The sequence below is a fragment of the Lynx canadensis genome, chromosome A1 (assembly GCF_007474595.2).
Source record: "Lynx canadensis isolate LIC74 chromosome A1, mLynCan4.pri.v2, whole genome shotgun sequence".
Classification (NCBI taxonomy): domain Eukaryota; kingdom Metazoa; phylum Chordata; class Mammalia; order Carnivora; family Felidae; genus Lynx; species Lynx canadensis.
The window spans coordinates 173,489,891-173,509,005 of NC_044303.2; the positions used below are offsets into that span (position 1 = coordinate 173,489,891).

The following is a 19,115-nucleotide window of genomic DNA, read 5'->3' on the forward strand; positions in this document are numbered from 1 at the left end:
CACATTTGTTGGTCCATAAGAGTAATAGGCATCCCTGCTGGGGCTTCAGAAGGGCAGGGGTGGGTGAAGGGGGGGGCTTGCCTGAAGGATCTGCCAGTTTTAGGAAAATACCCTTCTCTTACCTGGTGTCCCTTCCTCTCTTTCCTGGCACATGGAAGGGTGTCTCTGCCCACAGAGAGAAGCCCCAGGGCCCAGGAAGTGTAAGGGAGGTTCCACAGCCGATTGGGGAAGGGACATGGGTTTGTCTCCCTACCCCCATCTGGCCAAAGACTGTGTGCTATGCAGTCCCCTGCCCAGGACCCCCACTGCCCTGCTGTCCCTGCTTCCTTCACTTGGTCTATCTGAGGCTGCAGAATCATTTGTCAGCCCAGTAGGCCAAGGGGAAACAACAGTGACTAAGATGGGCAAGGTCACTGCCATCAGGGCATGTTTATCATATTGTCAGCAAACAAGTGTGAATAAGTAAATAAGGTCATTACAGAGTGGGATTAGCACTGTGAAGGAAGAAAACTGGACAGCATGGTAGAGAAAAAAGTTGGGGAGCACTTCATATCTGGTGTCAGTCCATTTGGACTGCTATAACAAAAATACCAGAGACTGCGTGGCTTATCCAAAAATTTATTTCTCACAGTTCTAGAGGCTGGAAGTTCAAGATCAGGGGGTCAGCATATTCGGTGTCTGTGAGAGCCCTCTTCCAGGTTGTAGACAGCCAACTTCTTGCTGTGTCCTCACAGGGTGGAAGGGGTGGGGGAGCTCTCTGGGGTCTCTTTTATAAGCACACTAACCCCACTCACGAGGGCTCCACCTTCATGACCAAGCACATCCCAAATGCTCCACCTCCTAATACCATCACCTTAGGGCTGGGATTTCAACATATGAATTTGGGGGGAGGGGAACACAAACATTTAGACCACAGCTTCAAGTGACCAGGGAAGGTTCCACTGAGGTGTTCAAGCTGAGATCTTCAATGAAGCAAGACTTTTGTGGTTGCAGGTCTCAGAAAACCCACTCAGAGTCACAAGCACATACGCATGGAAAGAATGTGTTGGCTTGCCTAAATGAGAATGTCTAGGGGTGGTTGACTTTAGATGTTCAGGGAAATTTTGGAATCTCCCTCTATCTCTCAGTCCTGCTCTCCTGCATTTGTTTGATTCACATGCAGGTTCTCTCCCTGTGTATCCTCTGTTCAAATCCCTAGGAAAGGGTAAAGGACAAGGACTGTCATTTTCACTGGGGTCAGAAGATCATCCCTGCACCAAACTCTGATTGACCAGGCCTGGGTCATGAGCCCACCCCAGCAGCTAGAGGGTCTGGCCAGCCCAGACAAAGAAAATGGGCAGTGGGGGTAGAGGGCTGAAGTCCCCCAAGAAAGGCTTGGGTTAGACTTCTGAAGAAAGGCACATTGGGTCAGCAAACCCCACTGATTTCTCTCAGGAATTTCAAGGATGAGGTGCCATGATAGGGGGTGTGGGGGTGGAGGGTAGTTCCTGACAAACGGGACAGCAAGCACAAAGAACTGGAGTGGTTCGGAAGAGAGTTTTACCTGTCTGAGGTGGTCAGGAGGTGTCCCCTCAAGGTTCCCATGTCCCCTTGTTTGTCTCAGCAGCACTGGGATTGAGTCTGGCTTCTCTGCCCACAAGCTGGGCCCTCCTTCTGGGAGGTCCTCCCCACTCTCTCTCCCTCTGTGGGCTACCTAGGGACAGGGATGGGCACCCAGCCAAAGCAGACAAGGGACAGAACCTGCTCCCACCACAACACCCAGTATCCTCTACAAGGCTCTAACGCATCTGAAGCCCACAGCCATGTCTGCAGAGACACACTCAGTCCCAGTAGAAGCAGAGGACAATAGCCAGATGCTGTACTCGATTCAGATCCAGAGACTGAGGAACAGTGCGATGACAGGTGGCAGAGGCATGGCTCCCCAGAAGTGTCTTCCCCTCCCTCCCTTTGCCCCCCCCCACCCTTCCTCCTTTCCTCCCTGTCTCTGTCTCTCATATTCACACCCCAATACTCTGTGCAGTCAGGAAGAGAGAGTCTGACAACAGGAAGTCAGGGGGCACGTCTTGAGGTCCCCAAGGGCTTCCTGGCACTGACCCTGGTGACAGAGGCAGTATGGCTTGGGGGGGGGGGCACACAGGGTAGACTGGTATACAAGGAACACACCTCATGGGAGAATAATAATTACTATTATAATAACAATATCATACATCCAGGACAAACCCAGTTGCCCCAAGCCAACTGCAAAATCCATATGTCCAGCAGAGCCTATGTGAGTAGTGGGAGGGGCTTCCCGCCTGCACCTCCAGGCCTTACTCATACCAGCTCCCTGAGGAGGGGCCAGCCCCTCCTCCTGCTCCTTGCTGAGGCTTAGCACAGGGTGAGGAGGCTGGCACTGCCAATGCCATCCTTCTGTGCTGAACATGCCTGCACCAGAGAGGTTAGGCCCACCTCCCCTCAGTGGCCTGGCAGCAAGGGATGGATGAGTGAACCTATAAGGGACCAAGTGGTGGCAGCTGTGGGGTGCGGCTCCTCTGAGCCCACTCTCCGCCCTCTTCTGGCTCTTCCTGCGGGCCTGCCCGTGACAGGAAGTGGCCAGGAACACTCATGGCACAGACAGGGCATGCAGAGCGGGCCCATGGCATGCTTGGCCCGCCAGGTGCCATGCAGCCGGCCTGGACTGTTGGGCAGCTGTCAGAGGGCTGAGTGGGCAGTGGAGTCCAAGGGGTCCCCCTTGGGTTGGACCTCTGATTCAGTCTGTGGTGGGGCCTCCTGGGAGTTGGGCCCTTGGACAGGCAGCTGCAGAAATTCTGGAAGCACCAGGTCCTCTTTGCGCAGAAGGCCCCTCTGGTCATTGGCGCCGCTGCTCTGCACCCGATTCAGCAGCTCCACTAGGCCTAGGGGTGACCACAGAGTCAAGAAGCCCACCAGTGCAGACCTGCCTATGCTAGCCCACCACTGTTCTACTGCCCTTATTATGACCACAGCCTCCCCAAAGGCCCCCCTCCCACCCTTCAGGCCCTCTGGTCCTCCAACCCCAATGGACATTGTTCCAGCCCCAATAACATCAAGCCTCAGATCAAGCTTCTCTGGTACCACCCACCCTCAATGGTCCCCAACCCTTTTGGTCTCTAGTTCCCGCCATCCCCAAAGTACCTTCAATGTCACAGGTCTGCCGCTTCCCAGTGATACTACTGGTTGCCTGGGCCATCGAGTTGAGGGACAGTGAAGAGGGATGCGCGGTCTTGTTCTGAGTTCTAGGCTGGCCGCCCTGCGAGAATGTGGAGTCAGAGCCACAACTGGGAGGGGAGGTGCAGTAGGCAGAAGAGGGAGCCCTTACTCTCACTCACCTGGCTGCAGCACGGGGCTGTGTCTCCAGCTTCAGGAGTCTTCACCCCTATGGCAGAGAGGGCCACCCTTACTGTTTGCCTCCCACCCGGACCCCTTCTGGGCCAGGGTCATCTCCAGGGACCAAGCCCCAGGGCCTTGGTTCTCTACCTGGGAGAGTGTCCAAAACCAGTCTCTGGGCTGCCACCGAGCTCACTAGCTTCCCCAGATCCAGCGGCTGTTTCTCTCCTGGCTGTGGGAACAGGTCAGCAGCCTGCAGGACAGGCAGCCCGTTCCCCGCTGTCCCTCCTCTGCCCTGCTGTCCCCCAGCTCACCAGGCACAGTGCCACCTGCTGCGGGCTCAGGCCGTGCTTCGTCAGAATGGGCTGCAGCGCCTCCTGCAGTCGCTTGGTGGGCTTGGCGGAGATCCGCACCACGCGATCCAGCGCCACCAACTCGAGCCTGCACGGGACCCTAGCGCTGCGGAACCGCGGAGAGCCGACCCCGCCTCTCCCCCAACCCACCGGACAAGGCCCAGGAGGGGGCGGAGCCTAAACTAGGGGGGGTGGGACAACTTGGGGGTGGGACCTCAGTCCCCGGGACGCGGTTAGCACCAGGGACAGGACCTGAGAGGGAGTACAGCAGCCAGAACTGGGACCCAAGCCTGGGAGGAGGGGCACTCACTCGAAGGTGATCCTGTTCTCCAGCCGCACTTCCTGGTCCGCCAACACGGTGCAGTCCTGATCCAGGACCAGAGCCTTCTGCGGATGCCAGTCAGGGTCTCAGAGTCCCTCCCTCCCCACCCCTAACGATCCCCAGGGTCCGAAGGAACCACCTCACTTCCACCCATGGCCCCCACTGGGGATCCCTACGGGTCAGAGGGAAAGGCGATGGGCAGGTGAGCGATAGAGATGTGGATGGAATAAGACACCTGGCTGAGTCGGAGCCTAGCCAGGGAGAAGGGTGGCAAGAAGGTTGGACAGCCTTGGAAAAGAAACGGAGTTATGGGAAACATGGGGGTGGGATGAGCACGAAATGGTAATGAGGCTGCTTGGATACGGAGCAGGCTTAGGTCCTGGATTATGGAGCTGCCTCTTCTTGGGCCAGGCTAGTCCAGGACCCACTTCCTGGATGGCTGCCCACTTTTGTCTCAGGCATGTGAAATCCATGGGTGCATTTCCTCCCTCACCACCCACCTTTGATCAGCCACCCAGACCTTGTCGCTTTTTTGACACTTGTCCACTTCTCTCCATCCCCACCTACTAAGGACACTTCTTGTCTCCTCACTGCAACAAGAGCTCTTCTCCCAGACCACTGTGAGGCCAGAAGGATATAAAGTATCTGGCACAGTGCCTGGCACACAGTAGGTACATAAACAGTAGGTAGTGACTACTGCCCATGTAGGTCCCACTGCCTGCACCAGCCCAGGGCAGGGAGGCAGCCTCTTCCAGGGAAGGCCTGTGCTCTGCTGCAGGGACAGGTGGAGTGTGGGTGGGGAGTTATATTCGGCAGATGAGAAGGCCCATCTGGGCTTCAGAGTCTTCCCCGGGTGGCCTGAGTGGGCAGAGATCCTCCCACTACTGCCCTCACAGTCCCACTCTCCAGGCCCCTGAACTTGCCCTGCACTTCTTATTCACATCCAGACTTCACTTAAGTTGTTCCTTCGGCTGAGAATGTCTTTTCCTGACAGTTCTGCCAGGCAAACTCCTCCCCATCCTTATCCTCCCCTCATCAACAGCTGCCTCTTTCATGAAGTCTTCCCGGAGCCAGCCAGAAAAGCTTACTTTTCCCTAGAAACTCTCTGAAGCTTCGGCTCCTCTTCCCTGATCACATCCTGCCTGGCTTACCGCCAGCCTGTGGACCTGGAGGACAGAGCTCAGGTCTGAGTCCCTCTGCTCACCTACCTGGCAGGGCCTTAGGCCTTGTCTGGGAGAATGAAATCCTATAGGGTCTCCCTGGAATGCAGCATTCTTTCTTCGAACGCTTCTTACTGGATGATTTGTTTTAAAGTACGTTTCCCCCCACATTCCTCTGTAAAGCTTAATTCTAGTTTGCACCTCAAGAAAACTTTTTTTGTGGGCTAGGTGCATTTGAGTGCCCCTGATGGCCTTTCAAAGATGGTCAGTAGGGACTCTGGGGGTCATGGGGGAAACCCAGCTCTGGCAGTGGTTCTCCCCTACTCTCCCTCCCCAGAGCATCACAGTGAAGATAATGGTAAAGCTGGAAACCAGGAGGGGAATGGGGTGGGGAAAGAATTTTCATGGGATGAGAGTGGAAGTCTGAGTTTGAGGAGTTGGTGCTGGGTTGATTTGGAGCTGAGCATGGGGGACGGGGCAGGGTTGTGTTGAGGATTGGAATTAGGAAGGGGGTGAGGATGGGAATGGAACTGGGGTGGAGGTCATAGCTGAGCACAGATAGGAATGGGGTTGGGATCAGGAAGATAGTTAGAGTTGGGGACCAGGCCAAGTCCACACCTGCTCATTGCCCACCAGGTAGACTTTGATGTCAGGTAGAGAGAGACCTCGTTTCTCACAGATGCCTGCCAGCATGGCACGGATGGTGAGGCCAGGTCGGGCCAGGGCCAAGGAGGCTGTGCCATCGGGCAGGTACACGCAGCAGTACTTCCCTGGCCTGCTTTCGCTCTCACCTTCTGTGCTCCCAAGGCTTTTCCTGTGGCTCTGATTCAGGACAGGGGTGGAAGGAAGGTCATGTGTACATATTCAGGGACATGCATAGAGTTACACAGGCAGGTAAGCCCACCGGGTGCACACATGCACACACATGCCTAAGGGCACACTTTTAGGCAGGCAAAGATACTCCTACAGGAACATATGTATGCTCACATGTATGTAACATATGCTCATATGTATGCCAGGTGTAAGGACACCCAGAGACAGATCCTCCCACTGACCCCCACACATCTGCTGCGTACACCTGGGCGCCCACACGTGCACACACACACACACACACACGCAAAGGGAATGTACACCCATGCCATGCATGGGGCCCATTGTGGTGAGGACAGGAAGAAAGTGAGGAGGCTAAGGGGTTGGTAGCAGGAAGATGTAAGTAGGAACCATGACTAGGAATGATGGTGGCCACACAAAGGGGCATGAGTAGTGGCCCTAGCCTGCACGTTGTCCCCCCCAGCAGGCCGCTCACCTCAGATTTGCTGCTGACAAAGGCAAGGAAGCCGAGGTCCAGACTGGCAGACGAGTTGAGGGAGCCCTGGGACTCTCTGCGCAACGCTGAGTTTGGGGCCCCGCCTGCCAGTTCTAGAGGAGACGGAGCAGTGAGCAGAACAGCCCCTCCTCCCTACACCCCCTTCTCCACCGCCAGGTGGACCCCGCTGGAGCCCTCCCGCAGGGGTCTAACGCGGCTTGGGGCCACGGAAGCGTTGGTACTGAGGGGGCTTCCCAAACTTCAGGGCTCTAGTCTGGAAACCGAACCACCGAGGGAACGTGGTGGTCACAGGGTATTTCGGTTTTCACAGATTTACAAATAGGAGGAAGGGGGCATTCTCAAAGCTTGCCCAAACTCCCACCCTGACTCTTGTCTGTGGCCTCCGACCCTCACCCTTGCGGAAGGACTTGCGGAGCGGGCGGCCGCCAGAGCCCTCAGCAGAAGGCTGGTGCCCCAACTCCTCCACGCCCAGCGGCAGCGACTTCCCGGGCTTCAGCTTCGGTTTCTGCGGGTGGAGGAAAGGCGCTGGCTCGGGGCCGGACCCCAGCCTACGTGCAGACCGTGGACACAACCCTACAGATCTGCGCCCGGCCCACTGCCTCCCACTGCCCCTCGTCCGCACCTTCCTGGTGGAGTCGGGGCTGCCGGGGCTGGAGGAGCCAGGTTCCCGCAGGGGGCGTCCCTCGGCCTCCGCCAGGAGACATTCGCGGTACAGCGGGGACTTGACGAAGCGCGCATAGCTGTCGAACTTCATCAAGTTGAAGATCTGCGGGACCCGCGCCGGGGCGGTGAGCCGAAGGGGGCGCTCGACTTGCCCCCAGCTTACCTGGCCCTGTCCTCAAGGCTAGCTGGGTCCCCAACCTAGCAGCTGAGACCTTAGCCCCTCCCACGCAACTCCTTGATCTAGCCCAGTGCCTACTCTTGGCCCCGCCTCGACCTCTGCTAGGCTCCACCGCCCCTAGACCCTGCTCCACCGTAGCCTCTGGTACCGCCCTCTGACCCGCGCCCTGCCCCTGCATTTTACTTTGGTGCGGGCATCCAAATCCAAATTTGCTCCTCTCCGTAGGCCACTCCAGCCCCATCCCACCCCTGACAATCGGGCTTCGCCCCTGGATCTAGTCCCACCTCTTGTCCTTTCTTCCAAGGCCACTCCCCCTAATCCCAAACCGAGGCCCCTGGGAACACTCACCTGGAGCTGCTGTTCCCGGAACATGTCCGGTCGAGGCTCTGCCAGCACCTCCTCGCCTAGCCAAGCCTGCCGGTCTATGTTCACTGGGCTCAGTGCCTGGCTGGACAGGAACTCCCGGTAGATGTGGCGGGCCTCCTGAGCGAGCTGTTGCAAGAGGGACAGGTGAAGGTCAGGGGCATGACCCAGGCTCTGGTCCCACCACTCTGCCCCAGCTGAGCAGGTCTTTTCCCCCACCTGCTGGGTGTCGCTGGCAGGGATCTGCTGGAAGCGCTCACAGGCCTTCCAGAAAGTTACATTCTCAGCACTGAACTCCTTCTTCAGGAACTCCTAGTGCACAGAAGGAAGAGGCAGGCAGAGACACAGAGACCCAGTCAGGGGATGCGGTCAAAGAGATTGGGATAGAGATAGGGCCAAGAGGCCAAATCAGACAGATAGGGCCAGACAGACAGATGGGGCCAGATCAGAAGGCACAGAGAGGAAATGGGAGGCAGAGACAAGTTCCCTGCTGAGAGAAAAGGAAGAAGATGCCAAAGAAAGGCTGGATGAGGCAGCTGACACAGGAATTCCACTCTGGCCAGCTTGAAGCTCCATCCATATCCTCTCCCATGCCGGCCACCCTGCCCCCGCCCCCCACCTGGTGGCCACTGCCATCTGCCCTCCCTATCCCATCCCAGGGCTTACAGTGAAATATGCCAGCCCCAGAGGGTCCTGCAGCAGCCGCTCAAAGGACAGGCCCCAGCTGGCCACAGGCTGCTCCTCGGTGGAGAAGGGGCTGCTGGGGCCACTGGGGAGGCTGTGGATACTGAGAGAGCTTCCTCGGCCGTCACCCTGGCCCTGGGGCCCTGCTGTGCTGCTCAGCTCTGTAGGTGGATAGACAAATGGTGGTGAGCTTTGTGGCCTTCCCCAGCCCTTGGCCCAACCCCATCAGTAGGTATTTTCCCAGGAAAGATACCAAGAGATGTCCCCACCCTTTTCCACATACCCTCCCCCACCCCAGTCAGGCCTCCTCTGTACCCTCTGTCACTTACCTCCATCTGAGACAGCCAGAACCTACAAGAGACCCAAGGTAGATAGTCAGAGCAGAGCCCGGGGTAGATTCTCAAGGGACAGCTCTGGGCTCAGGCCCCAGGACTGGAGCTTGTTTTCCTCTCCCTGGAGGGCCATGCTGGGCATTCCCAGTGAGGTCACTGCTTGCTCAGCATTTTGCTCAGGCTACTCCCGGCTCCCCTTCCATCATGTGCCAACCACTGTGTGCTGGAATTTATGCCAGTTACTTTCCATTTGCCCCTGGTTCCCTCCTCCCTCAGCACTTGCTGGGTAAGCCCAGATGTACAGCATGGTGAGGATCAGCACAGACTTTGAATCTTGTCTCTGCCATTTACTAGCTGAGTAACTCGTTACTTGTTCGTTTGCATCTGTAATAGGAGATGGTGATAATAATAGTAACTTACCTTCTGGGACTATTGTGAGGATCAAATCAGTTTAATACATTTCCAGCACTGAGAACAGTGGCCAGCATGTGGCAAGTGCTGTATCAATGTTTGCTGGTGTCTTTGAGGAAGGAAAGGTGTCTCTGTAGCCAGTGATCTCTTTGTTGCAACTGTTTCCTCTTGAAGAGGAAGACCCTGAGAGACCATGGGCCCCACCCCATCTTGGGCTGGGATCAGGATGCAATTTTAGAATGTAAAGCAGTCATTCTCAAACTCTAGTGTGTATTAAAATGACCAGTAGGAAACCACCTCCAGAGATTCTGGCTCAGTAGGTCCAGGATGGGGTCTGAGGCTCTCCATTTCTAACAAGTTCTCAGGCAATGCTGATGCACTGGTCCATGGACCACATTTTGAGTAGCATTGCTGCAGAGACCAACTTCATCCCCCCCCCCCCCCAACCCCCACGTACAACTCTGACTTCTCTGGGAATCCAACCATTAGTGAAATAGAAAAACTCTCCTTTCAAAATGACTCTTGCAGTGGTTTCCCTTGGTCTTCCTACCTTCCTAGCAGCTCCTCCAGTTTGCTCCTCATCTCCTACCCACACAAGATGGCTTCCACCCCTCCCTGACTCTGCCTTTCCCTCTCCCACATCTCCCCAGATCCAAACCCACATAGCCAACTTCCTGCTAACATCTCTGCCCAAATGTCCCACAAGCCCTTTGAACTCAGCCAGTCCCAAGGAGAAGCCACCTCTGCCACTACCAGAGCAAGGCACCAAACCAGTTTCCCTACATCCTGTCTTTCTTCCCACTACCTGGGCTCCTAGCACCAGGGCCCGATCATCCCCCCTTCCCTTTCTCTCTCTCACATCCTCTTCCCACTAGTCCTGTCACAGGGACCACCTGTCCCTTTGTTACATCCCCACTGGAAACAGGTCTACAAACATCTCTCCCAGGAAGCCTCTCCCTGCCCTCCTATCTGGGATCTCCCTCTGTGCTCCCCACTCTCACCTGGGAACACTCAGGTTCCATATCTGTGAGCCAGAGCTGGCCTGCAAATATGTTAGTACATAATTAATATCTTGGCTCTCAGACTTTTTTTCTTTTTAAGTTTAAAGGTGTTTCCCACATTTAAAAATCAGGAGTTTTACATAAACTCCTGTGATGCTTCAGCTACCCAGAGCTTCTCCCCAGCATGACAACTTTGGCTGGCATTGAATAGCAACTGCCTTCCCTACAAGGGGCTCATGCTCTGTTCAGAGGTCTCTGAGGCCAGTTTGCCACATTCATGTTACTTATGGAGGCAAGTGCTGCTCCAGACCGCCTGAGTTCAATTTGTGCTGTGTGACCTTGCACAAGGCACTTCACCTCTCTGTGCCTCAATTTCTTTCTCTGCAGAAATGGGGCAAATACTTCTCCTGATTTCAAAAGATTCCTGTGATTAAATAAGTTAAATATATAGATAAGGAACTCAGAACACTATCTGATATGTAGTAAACTTTCATGGAACATTACTGTTATTGCTGCTGTTACATTAGTCTTGACCATGCTCCACTTTGAGTTTGCTAGCCCTGCTATGGAGCACAGGTGTTGGGGCCTGTCAGACTCAGAGTCAAATCCCAGCTCTGCCCTTTTTTACTCTTACGCCCTCGGGCTCCTCCCTAAGCCTCATCTCCCACCTAGAATGTGGAGGTGAGACGTTACTGGAGAGGAAAGTTAGCACAGTATCAGAGCGTGGCCGAGCGCCGAGCCCATTGGCCAGCGTACCAAGCCCCTCCTGGGGGCTTACCAGGAGAGGGGCGCCCTCTCCTGACCCGCCCCAGCCCTCGCCCTCCTGCCTCTGCACCCCCCAGCCCCAGCCCTCGCCCTCCTGCCTCTGCACCCCCCATGTGATGGCTTCTTCCCTTCTTCCGGGTCAGCTCCAGGGACTGCCAGAGAAAGTCCCAATTCCTGGGTTGCATGAGGAGGACGAGTTGAAACCCAGGGTAACCTCCAGCTTGCTCCTTCCTTTCCTGGCAGCCCTACTCATGCCACACGTGCCAGCCTCAACTGCTCTGCAGCTTTGCCACCCTCAGGGCTGCTCTCACCACCCTTTGCATGGGTCTTTTGGAACCATCCTGCCTTCCCCTCCGGGGTGGCCGCATGGCCACCTCTTGCCCCCCTACCGTCCCCCACTCCTCGCCACTGGCCTCTCTCTGGCCTGCCCTCCATCCTGGGACTCAGATCCACGCACTAGCTCAGAGCCCCCACTGCTGCTGCGGCAGGCCTGGAGCTACAGACTGGGTAAAGGCGCCTGGGGCAGAAGCCAGCCCACACTCCCATTTTGTTTTATTCTTGACCTTGTGTGGAATTGCCTGTGTGTGTCTTTAGGTGGGACTGGCTCTCAGGTGGTGGCCAAGCTCCCTGCCCTGGGAAGTGGAGCAGCTGCTGTGTTAACAGTCGAAGCGCAGCCCGGGGCCTGACTAATGAATCCCTTCAGCCTCCCCCATTTCCCTCCTTCTCACTGCGCCCTACACTTTATCAAACTTTTCTAGGTTCCCCACACCCCTTCACACTCCTGCTTCCTGCTTCACTGCTTTCTCTTGCTGCGCGTCTGCTCCTGCTCCCCTCACTGAACTGACTGCTCTCCCGATCTCTACTCGCTGACATCAGTCACCTACAAACACCACCAGTTTCCCTGAATCCTCCTGCCTGCCACACTGCTGTCCACCCACGGCTAGGCCTCTCTCCTTATCATTTGGTAGCTCCTAGAAGGCAGGTCTGGTTTACAGAGGGAGCCAACCTGAACTCCCTCCCATGAAGCACCCTCCTTGCTCTGGTGCTAGCAAGCAGCCATCAGGACCCTAGCAGTCCTCCTCTGCCATCCCATGAGGCCCAGCACCTCCTTCGGCAAGGATCCTTTACCTCTGAACGCCCCATATCTGTGGCCAGCAAGTCATGCTTCTCGGCCCCTCTTGCCCCACTGGTTGTTGATATGTATAGTTGGGTCTGAGATGGGGTAGGGAGAGAGATCCAGAGGTGGGAGGGAGTTAGGATAGAGTTCAATTTCAGGTCAGCCACTCAAGGGCAAGCAACGTCTTCCTCTGGACCTCGGTTTCCCCCTGGGTAGAAGGGGGCTCGGCATTTCCAACTCCTTGGGGCTGCTAGGAAGGGTGAGCGAGTGTGTGAAAGTCACTGGCATGGAGCCGTCAGGAGCTCTGCTGACCAGGGCTCCCACCTGCCCAGGCTGCCAGGCTTAGGGAAGTTGTGCTGAGCAGGGCCTGCCTTGCCTCACCCCGACTTGCCCGAGAAGTGGTGAGTGAATGGGAGAAAAGGGGAAGAAAGGATGAGGAAGGGTGTGGTGGAAGGTGAAACTCTGACCCATGGTCAGGCCTCAGTTTGCCATAATTTTTTTTCTTAAGCCTGGCAGAACCGCTGGTATCTAAGAATACTAAGGTGAGTGTGGAGGAGCAACATTTCTGAGCTCCACTTGTGTGGCAGGCACTCTCGGACAATACACATCCATGTTCTCACTCACTCTATCCTCAAATCCTTATCCTGCGTGGCAGGTATTACTACCCCCATTTTACAGACGAGGAAACCTAGGCCCAAAGAACTCACACAGTGGGGAAGGGGCTGAGCTGAAGTTAAAATCCAGGCGTGCCTGACTCTGGAGCCTGAGTTATTTCCTCCACCAAGCTGCCTCCCTGGGTGGGCAGGAGATGTACCAGGGGAGCTGGCAGGCCCAGGGCCTTAGCCCTTTGGACACAGGTGGGCAAAGTCAATCAGGGGTAAAGAGCCCAGGGGGTCCTCTTGAACTCTGCCCTCTGTAGTGGTCAGACCTCAAAGGAAGGGGTGAATTATTTAGCATCTTCTGTGCTGGGCACTCTGTACCATCATCTCATTTCATCCTAGTTAGGGGAAACGGAGGCCCCAAGATCCTCTCTGGGTATGTGCACAGAGAACCCTGGGTGCCTGGCCCCTTCAGCCTGAGCCGATCCTGTGGAGCTGAACCCTAGCCCCGAGCTGGATGCCGAGAATACAGACAGAGCTACAGTAGGCTCTGCCTTGCAGGTCTCCCCAGATGGGATGACTACCTGGGCTCCCTGAGAGTGACAGGATATGATAACCCCTCCTCTCCAGGCTTTAGGCCCAGCTTCCCCTTAGGCCATGTCCCTGTACAAACACCCTGTGTTTCCCCACATCCAGATGCTTCCCCATGCCATCCCCTCCTCCAGATGGCATATCCTTTCAAGAGCTTCCTACTACGATGCACAAAATGAGACAAGAAGTCAGTTCTCCCTCCTCGGGTCCTCCTCCAGCTTTCTCTACCCTGGACCCATGGCTCTTACCCAAATCTGAATTCCCTTCTGGTATTTGTACCCACGTCTTTTGTGCCTTGCCAGACTGGGAGCTGCTTGAGGGCAGGAGCTAGGATGATGGGTTTGGGTCTTCAGTGCCTAGGACAGGGCCAGCATAGAGCAGACCTATGGAGGGTTGCTGAATGAATGACTGCATGAACAAATGAAGTGGCAATTGGGGTTGTGTAATGATGTCTCTGGGAGGGGGCTGGGAGCCATCTCTAAGTGACAGGTTTCATTGCAACTGCCTGACAAGCTGAGTGGCAGAAAGCCGAGGCTGACAAATGAAGCTGCCTCAGCAGGGAGTGATGGCAGCGGTGGGTGGGGTGGTTGCAGGGGGAAGAGGGGGAGGACAGAGCCAGGCAGTTCTGGGAGGTGGGAGAGCAAAGGCATTGAGTCAGATAGTCTGGGTTCAGATGCAGGCCCCTCTACCTGCTGGCTGCCTTCAGCATGTCAGTTACTCCTCTGAACCTCCCTCGAGAGGTTACTCATGGAAGGAGCCCGACTCCTGGTCCATAAGTGCTGTGCCACAGATGCTGATGCCTGTCCACCCCTCCCCATGACAGTTGAGCATGGCCTTAGAAAGCTGACCAATGGCCAGCAAGAAGCCAATCTGTGACCCTCAGGATTCCAACAGGTGACAGGGAGAGTTCAGAACAGGCCCAGGAAGGGCAAAGATAAACCTGTGTGTGAAGGTTGCTGCAAGGAGCCAGGGCATCTATGAGCTTTCCAGGGTTGGGGGCAGTGGGTGCCCTCCCTGCTCTGAATGACTTTTGGGTAGAGAAGCCATGGGCTGATGTGGCAGGGGCAGAGGCAGGGTCTGTCCCTGGGCATCCTCAGTTGCCCTGAAGTCCTGGGCACTGCTCAAAAGCACCAACCCAGCACCAACCCACCCCATCTGGGGTGGTCGTGGGAGTGGCCCAGTGTCCTTGGCCTGCATACCCTAGTGTCATGTCTCTGGGTTGGAGTGAGAGGACCGTAGGTTCTTGAACTTTCAAAGTTAGGTTTATGGCAGAGACAGTGAGGTGGGGACTGGGTCAGCTTGGAGGGGTTTGCCTCTCTCCCACCAAGCTAGCCTGGGGCTGGGCAACAAGGAGACACTAGACAAAGGAGAGGTGGAGAAAAGCCTTGGGAATTAGTAGGGAATTAGGAGGGTAAAACCTCAGTTCCTGAGTGAGGCAGGGGGTCCATGAAGAGGTACTGAGAATGAAGGGAGGCATGGGGCTGACATTTATGGAGCCCCCACAATGGGTCAAGGGCCTCATATTCATCATTCTACTTAGTCATCTCAACAAGATGACTTTAAGATCTGTTCCAATTTCCTCATTTTATAGGTGAAGATACTGAGAGTCAGAGAGGACCCTAGTATGGGTCAGAGAGGACCCCTAGTAAGGGACACAGAGCCAAGAGTGGAATCCAGGTCTCTCTAGACCCATTGGCCTTGTCCCATAGTCCTAGGCTGGGGCTAGGTTGGAGGCTAGGACACCGTCTGGCCTTCCTGGAGATGGAGTTCTGCCAAGTGGGCTGGTATCCTAGGGAGAAAAGGCCTAGTACATACAGCCTGCCCCATTAGCTGAATGAATAAAGAAGCTGGACTGTCTGAGGGAAGCTCTGATTTGGAGGCCAAGCAGCCAGGGAGAGGCTTCAGGGGGTGGGGCAGCAGTAATAGACAAGGCATCCTAGTGCCCAGCTACTCCCACCCTTCCCGGTAGCCCAGGAATAGAAAAGACAAGATGTACCAAGCTGGCCTGAGCCTGCTGACCCATCCCAGGCTGCCCAAAGACTACTAGTTCTGGCATGAAGCCTCTGGATCAGGTCTAGCTAAAGGGCAGTGACCCACTTGAAGGTTGCCCCTTACCTGACTTCGGGCATCAGGACATGGGATGAGTAGGGGAAGGCTGAGGCTAAGTGAGATGTGGAGGCCTGGGCCTCTGGGGGTGTGTGCAGGGGTCAAGGGCCATGCTAGGTCTCCCAGCCCAGATGGTGCCAAAGTGGCAGGAGAGGGAGCAGTGGGTACCAGAAGCCTGTGACCACTGTACTCTGCTGTCATGCCCAAGGTTGCCTTAGGTCCCCAGCAGGGCCATCTGGAAGGTCCTACAGGAAGGGCACCAGGTCCTACTACCTGCTCCTGTCTGTACCCAACTTCTCCCGCCCACTAGCAGCATGCAGGCTCTTCCCCAACCCTGCCGGGTGTGCCTCCTGGGCTCCACCCTGGGTGTGCCCACCCCCTCCCCCGGGCCTGGCCTGGAGCCCACACTCACCATGCGCCCGTTGGGGACGCCCAGGTGCTTGGGCTTCCCCGGCATGCCGTTGCTGTTCACGAGTCCCTGCCGTGAGGAATGCCCACCATGGGGACTGTGGGCAGCCCCGGCCAAAGCTTGCACGGTGGCAGGCAGGCAACAGAGAGAGCCCAGCTCCGCTCCTGTGGGCCTTCACATCCTGAAACACCAGCTCACTACCTCTTTTCTCTGCCACAGGAAGTGTCTCTATAGAAACCGAACCACAGAAAGAAGCAAGGTCTAAGTGAGCGCACGCCTCTTCCTACATGCACACACACACACACACACACACACACACACGTTCACATGCGCGCACACACACATGCCACAATGCACCCTTAGCAGTGCCCCACACTGTCACCAACACATCGCCAGAGGCCTGTATGTGTCCAGGAAGTGGCCCAGTCTGGTCTGGCCCAGCCAAGGGAGCTCCAAGTTCATGTCTGGGCACACAGAAGTGTGTGCTCACACCCTTAGTCACCTTTTTGCACCCTGACAGGGGCTTCTGTGGACATGTGTACGTGTGCACCAAGTATGCACACATGTATTTTACTCAGGACACACTTATCTCACCCCTGCTGTGTGCCAGGCATGTGCACACTCAATACCCCTCCCCCAGGCAGTTGTGTGCATGCAGAGGTACTATCTCTATTCCCAGATACTTCCCAGGCATGTGCCCACATGTACAGACAGATGGCCACTTTGCATGCATGGTCATATACACACAGACCATCCAGGTGTGCATGTTATAAACACACACTCTCCCTTCATTAGAAACACTTGGGTGTATGTACAGTCCCTTGGACAGGGACATGTGGCGGGCACAACTGCATATAGGTGTATAAGTAGTCAGCCACCCCAGTGACATGTGCAAGCAGGTATGCACATGCTTACCCACCCAGGCAGCGGAATGGATCAGTTGCATCTGTGTTTGACATGTGTGCATTCATTTCCACCCACATAAAAGTTCCACCTTGGTGTAGTACTGTCGACTGAAGAGTGACACCATGCCTTCCCAGCCCTGACCCAGTGCCAGCTGAACTCAGGCCCTTTAGCCAGAGTCCTCAGTTTGCCTCGTTCTTACACAGGCACATACCCACTACAGGACTTGTTTTACCCTAAGTACGGGCTTAGAGCCCTCATGTCCCCCACCACTCTGGTTTGGGCGCCTCTACTGTTTTCTACCCTTTACGCTACTGCCCTTTTCTAGGGCCATGACCTGAACCCTTCAGTGGCAGAAACTAACTGACTCTTCACCACAAATTCATGTCCTCTTCCTCCTGGGCACATGGTTAAACTTTAAATTCCCAGGCTCATTTGCAGTCAGGTGTGGCCATGTGACTAGTCCCACCAATTAAATGGGAGTGAGATGATGTGCACCATTTCTGGGCCAAGACTTTTAAGTAGTATGTGCCCTCCACATTCTCTCTTTCCCCTTTAGCTTGGCTGGATGCAGAAGATGATGAGGCTTTAAGGGATTGCGGAGCCACAGAAGAAAGGAGACAGGGTCTTTGTATTAGGGCACAAAGGCAAGCCACCCATTAACCAGAAACACTAGCTTTGTGCTGTTATGAGAGTGAGGAATAAACTTTGAGCTGTTATACACATTAAAGTCTATTTTTGATAGCAGCTAGTGTTACCTTACTTAATATACCTCTTCACTCAGCCCTGACTCACCTCTCTCCAGACACCTTGCTCCAGGCCACCCAGATAGAGGGATTCAGTCAGACTTGGTGTGTATATTGGGGGTTGATTTGGAGCCTGGAGCATTGCCAGCAGTGGTCTTAATAAGGTGCCATTGACATGACAATGTCAATGTGCCTGTGAGGGTTTTATAGAGTGTATGATGTCAGTGGAGACTGCTTGTCTGTCTGCTGGGCTATGGACCTGGGCCGAGGCTTCAGGGGCTTCTCCCAACTTCATTTGTTCCTCACAACCTCTTTGTGAGTGGTGCTCATTATTTACATTTTACAGATAAGGAAACTGAGACTTGGAGACAAATGAGTTCCCCAAGTTTACACATCAAGTCAGAGACTGTTGTGAATAAGTGTGCTTGGGTGCCAGGAGCTGCTCCTGGGCCATCACAAGCCCAGGTGCCAAGACCTCATCTTTCTCCCTGAAAAGGCCCATTTACAGTCTCTGACCCCTGCTAAGGTCATCCTCTCCTCTGCCCACCTCTGAACTATGAATGCCAATTTTACCTTTGACCACATCTTTACCCCAGGGACCCCAGCCAACCCAGAACTTCCCATCTCTTAGTCCTTATCTAATTTTCTCCACTCCACGAGAGCAGTGGGGTACCTCCAGCCCACAGAACACTGTTCTCAGCTTATCTCTCCTTGGCTTCCCACAGTAGATCAATTTTTAATATCTGATCCCCCTTCCCTCTGGAGGCTTCCTGGGCTCAGGCCTTGTTGTCTCTCATTTGGCCATAATAACCTTCTATTCAGTCTCCCCACCTGCTATGCCCCTCCAATCTTTTCTCTTCACCATAGTCAGAGAAAACCATGTTGGCCCCTCCCATGCTTAAAACCATCCCAGTGCTTTCTGGAAAAAAGCCATGTTCCTTAGTTGGGAAATTGAAGGCCCTTCAAGTTCTGGCCTTAGCTATACCCTCCTCCACCTCTCCTCAGCCATTCTGAACTGTTTTCATCCCATATGCCCCTGAGCATCCTTCTGGGCCTTTGCATCTCCTGTTCCCTCTGCTAAGAATGCCTTTCCTTTTGCTGGTAAACTCCTACTCATTCTGCATGATCCAATTCCAGGTTTTAGAACAAATATTCATATTTTTACTAATTATTAATCACCTCCTTTGTGCCAAGCACTGTTGTAGATGCTGGGGATGCAGCAGAAGTGGCCATAGCTGACAAAAATCCCACCCTTCCTAGAGGTCTAGTGGAACATACATATTCTTGTTTGTATAGATATAATTTCTGGAAGGGAATACCCCTAGGGAGGGGAGTGGCAGGGAACTTTTGTTGTATTATATTTCTGTATTACGTATACGAGCATATTACTTTAATAGTAAGCTTATTAAAAATATGTGATCCAGAAAAGATGTCTCAGCACTTAACCCTGATAAATTCATTCATCCCAAAGGGCAGCTTCTTTATTAACCAGGAGTCAGCTGCTTAACTGATTGAGCCACCCAGGTGCCGCAAGGGACAGCTTCTTTAAATAAAGGAGCAACCAACAAGGGATCCCCACCTCCCCTCTGATCTGTAACAGCGGTCATTAATTCATATGTCTAGAGGGGCCAGAGTTACTATAAATTAGTGGCCAGAGGGGAGGCTAGCTCAGCACAGGAAAGCTTTTGTGGGGCCTCATGGGCCTAGTGTGGTTGGATCTTCAGATTTTCCTGAAAAACT

At 54.7% G+C, this 19,115-nt stretch overlaps 1 protein-coding gene across 1 annotated transcript; it reads right to left on the bottom strand.

Moving 5' to 3' along the window:
- Window positions 1-602: 602 nt before the first annotated feature.
- Window positions 603-15,909, bottom strand: RGS14 (regulator of G protein signaling 14). Its single transcript, XM_030326765.1, has 15 exons — window positions 15,730-15,909; window positions 8,725-8,746; window positions 8,378-8,556; window positions 7,931-8,023; window positions 7,697-7,840; window positions 7,130-7,273; window positions 6,901-7,012; window positions 6,487-6,599; window positions 5,799-6,002; window positions 4,009-4,085; window positions 3,660-3,786; window positions 3,496-3,577; window positions 3,348-3,394; window positions 3,154-3,268; window positions 603-2,894 (listed from the first exon to the last, which is right to left on the bottom strand). The coding sequence occupies exons 1-15, from the start codon at window positions 15,772-15,774 to the stop codon at window positions 2,692-2,694; spliced, it is 1,707 nt and encodes a 568-aa protein (XP_030182625.1). The 5' UTR covers window positions 15,775-15,909; the 3' UTR covers window positions 603-2,691.
- Between the last annotated feature and the right edge of the window lie 3,206 nt (window positions 15,910-19,115).

What these genes read in the sequence shown, in the direction of transcription:
- RGS14 (XM_030326765.1), bottom strand. Translation starts at nt 15,774, where the DNA reads ATGCCGGGGAAGCCCAAGCACCTGGGCGTCCCCAACGGGCGCATG. An exon ending in GCCCCGACTCCACCAGGAAG is followed by an intron (nt 7,013 to 7,129) that starts GTGCGGACGAGG and finishes CTCCACCCGCAG; the next exon opens with AAACCGAAGCTGAAGCCCGG. An exon ending in ACCTGGTGGGCAATGAGCAG is followed by an intron (nt 4,086 to 5,798) that starts GTGTGGACTTGG and finishes TGGCATCCGCAG; the next exon opens with AAGGCTCTGGTCCTGGATCA.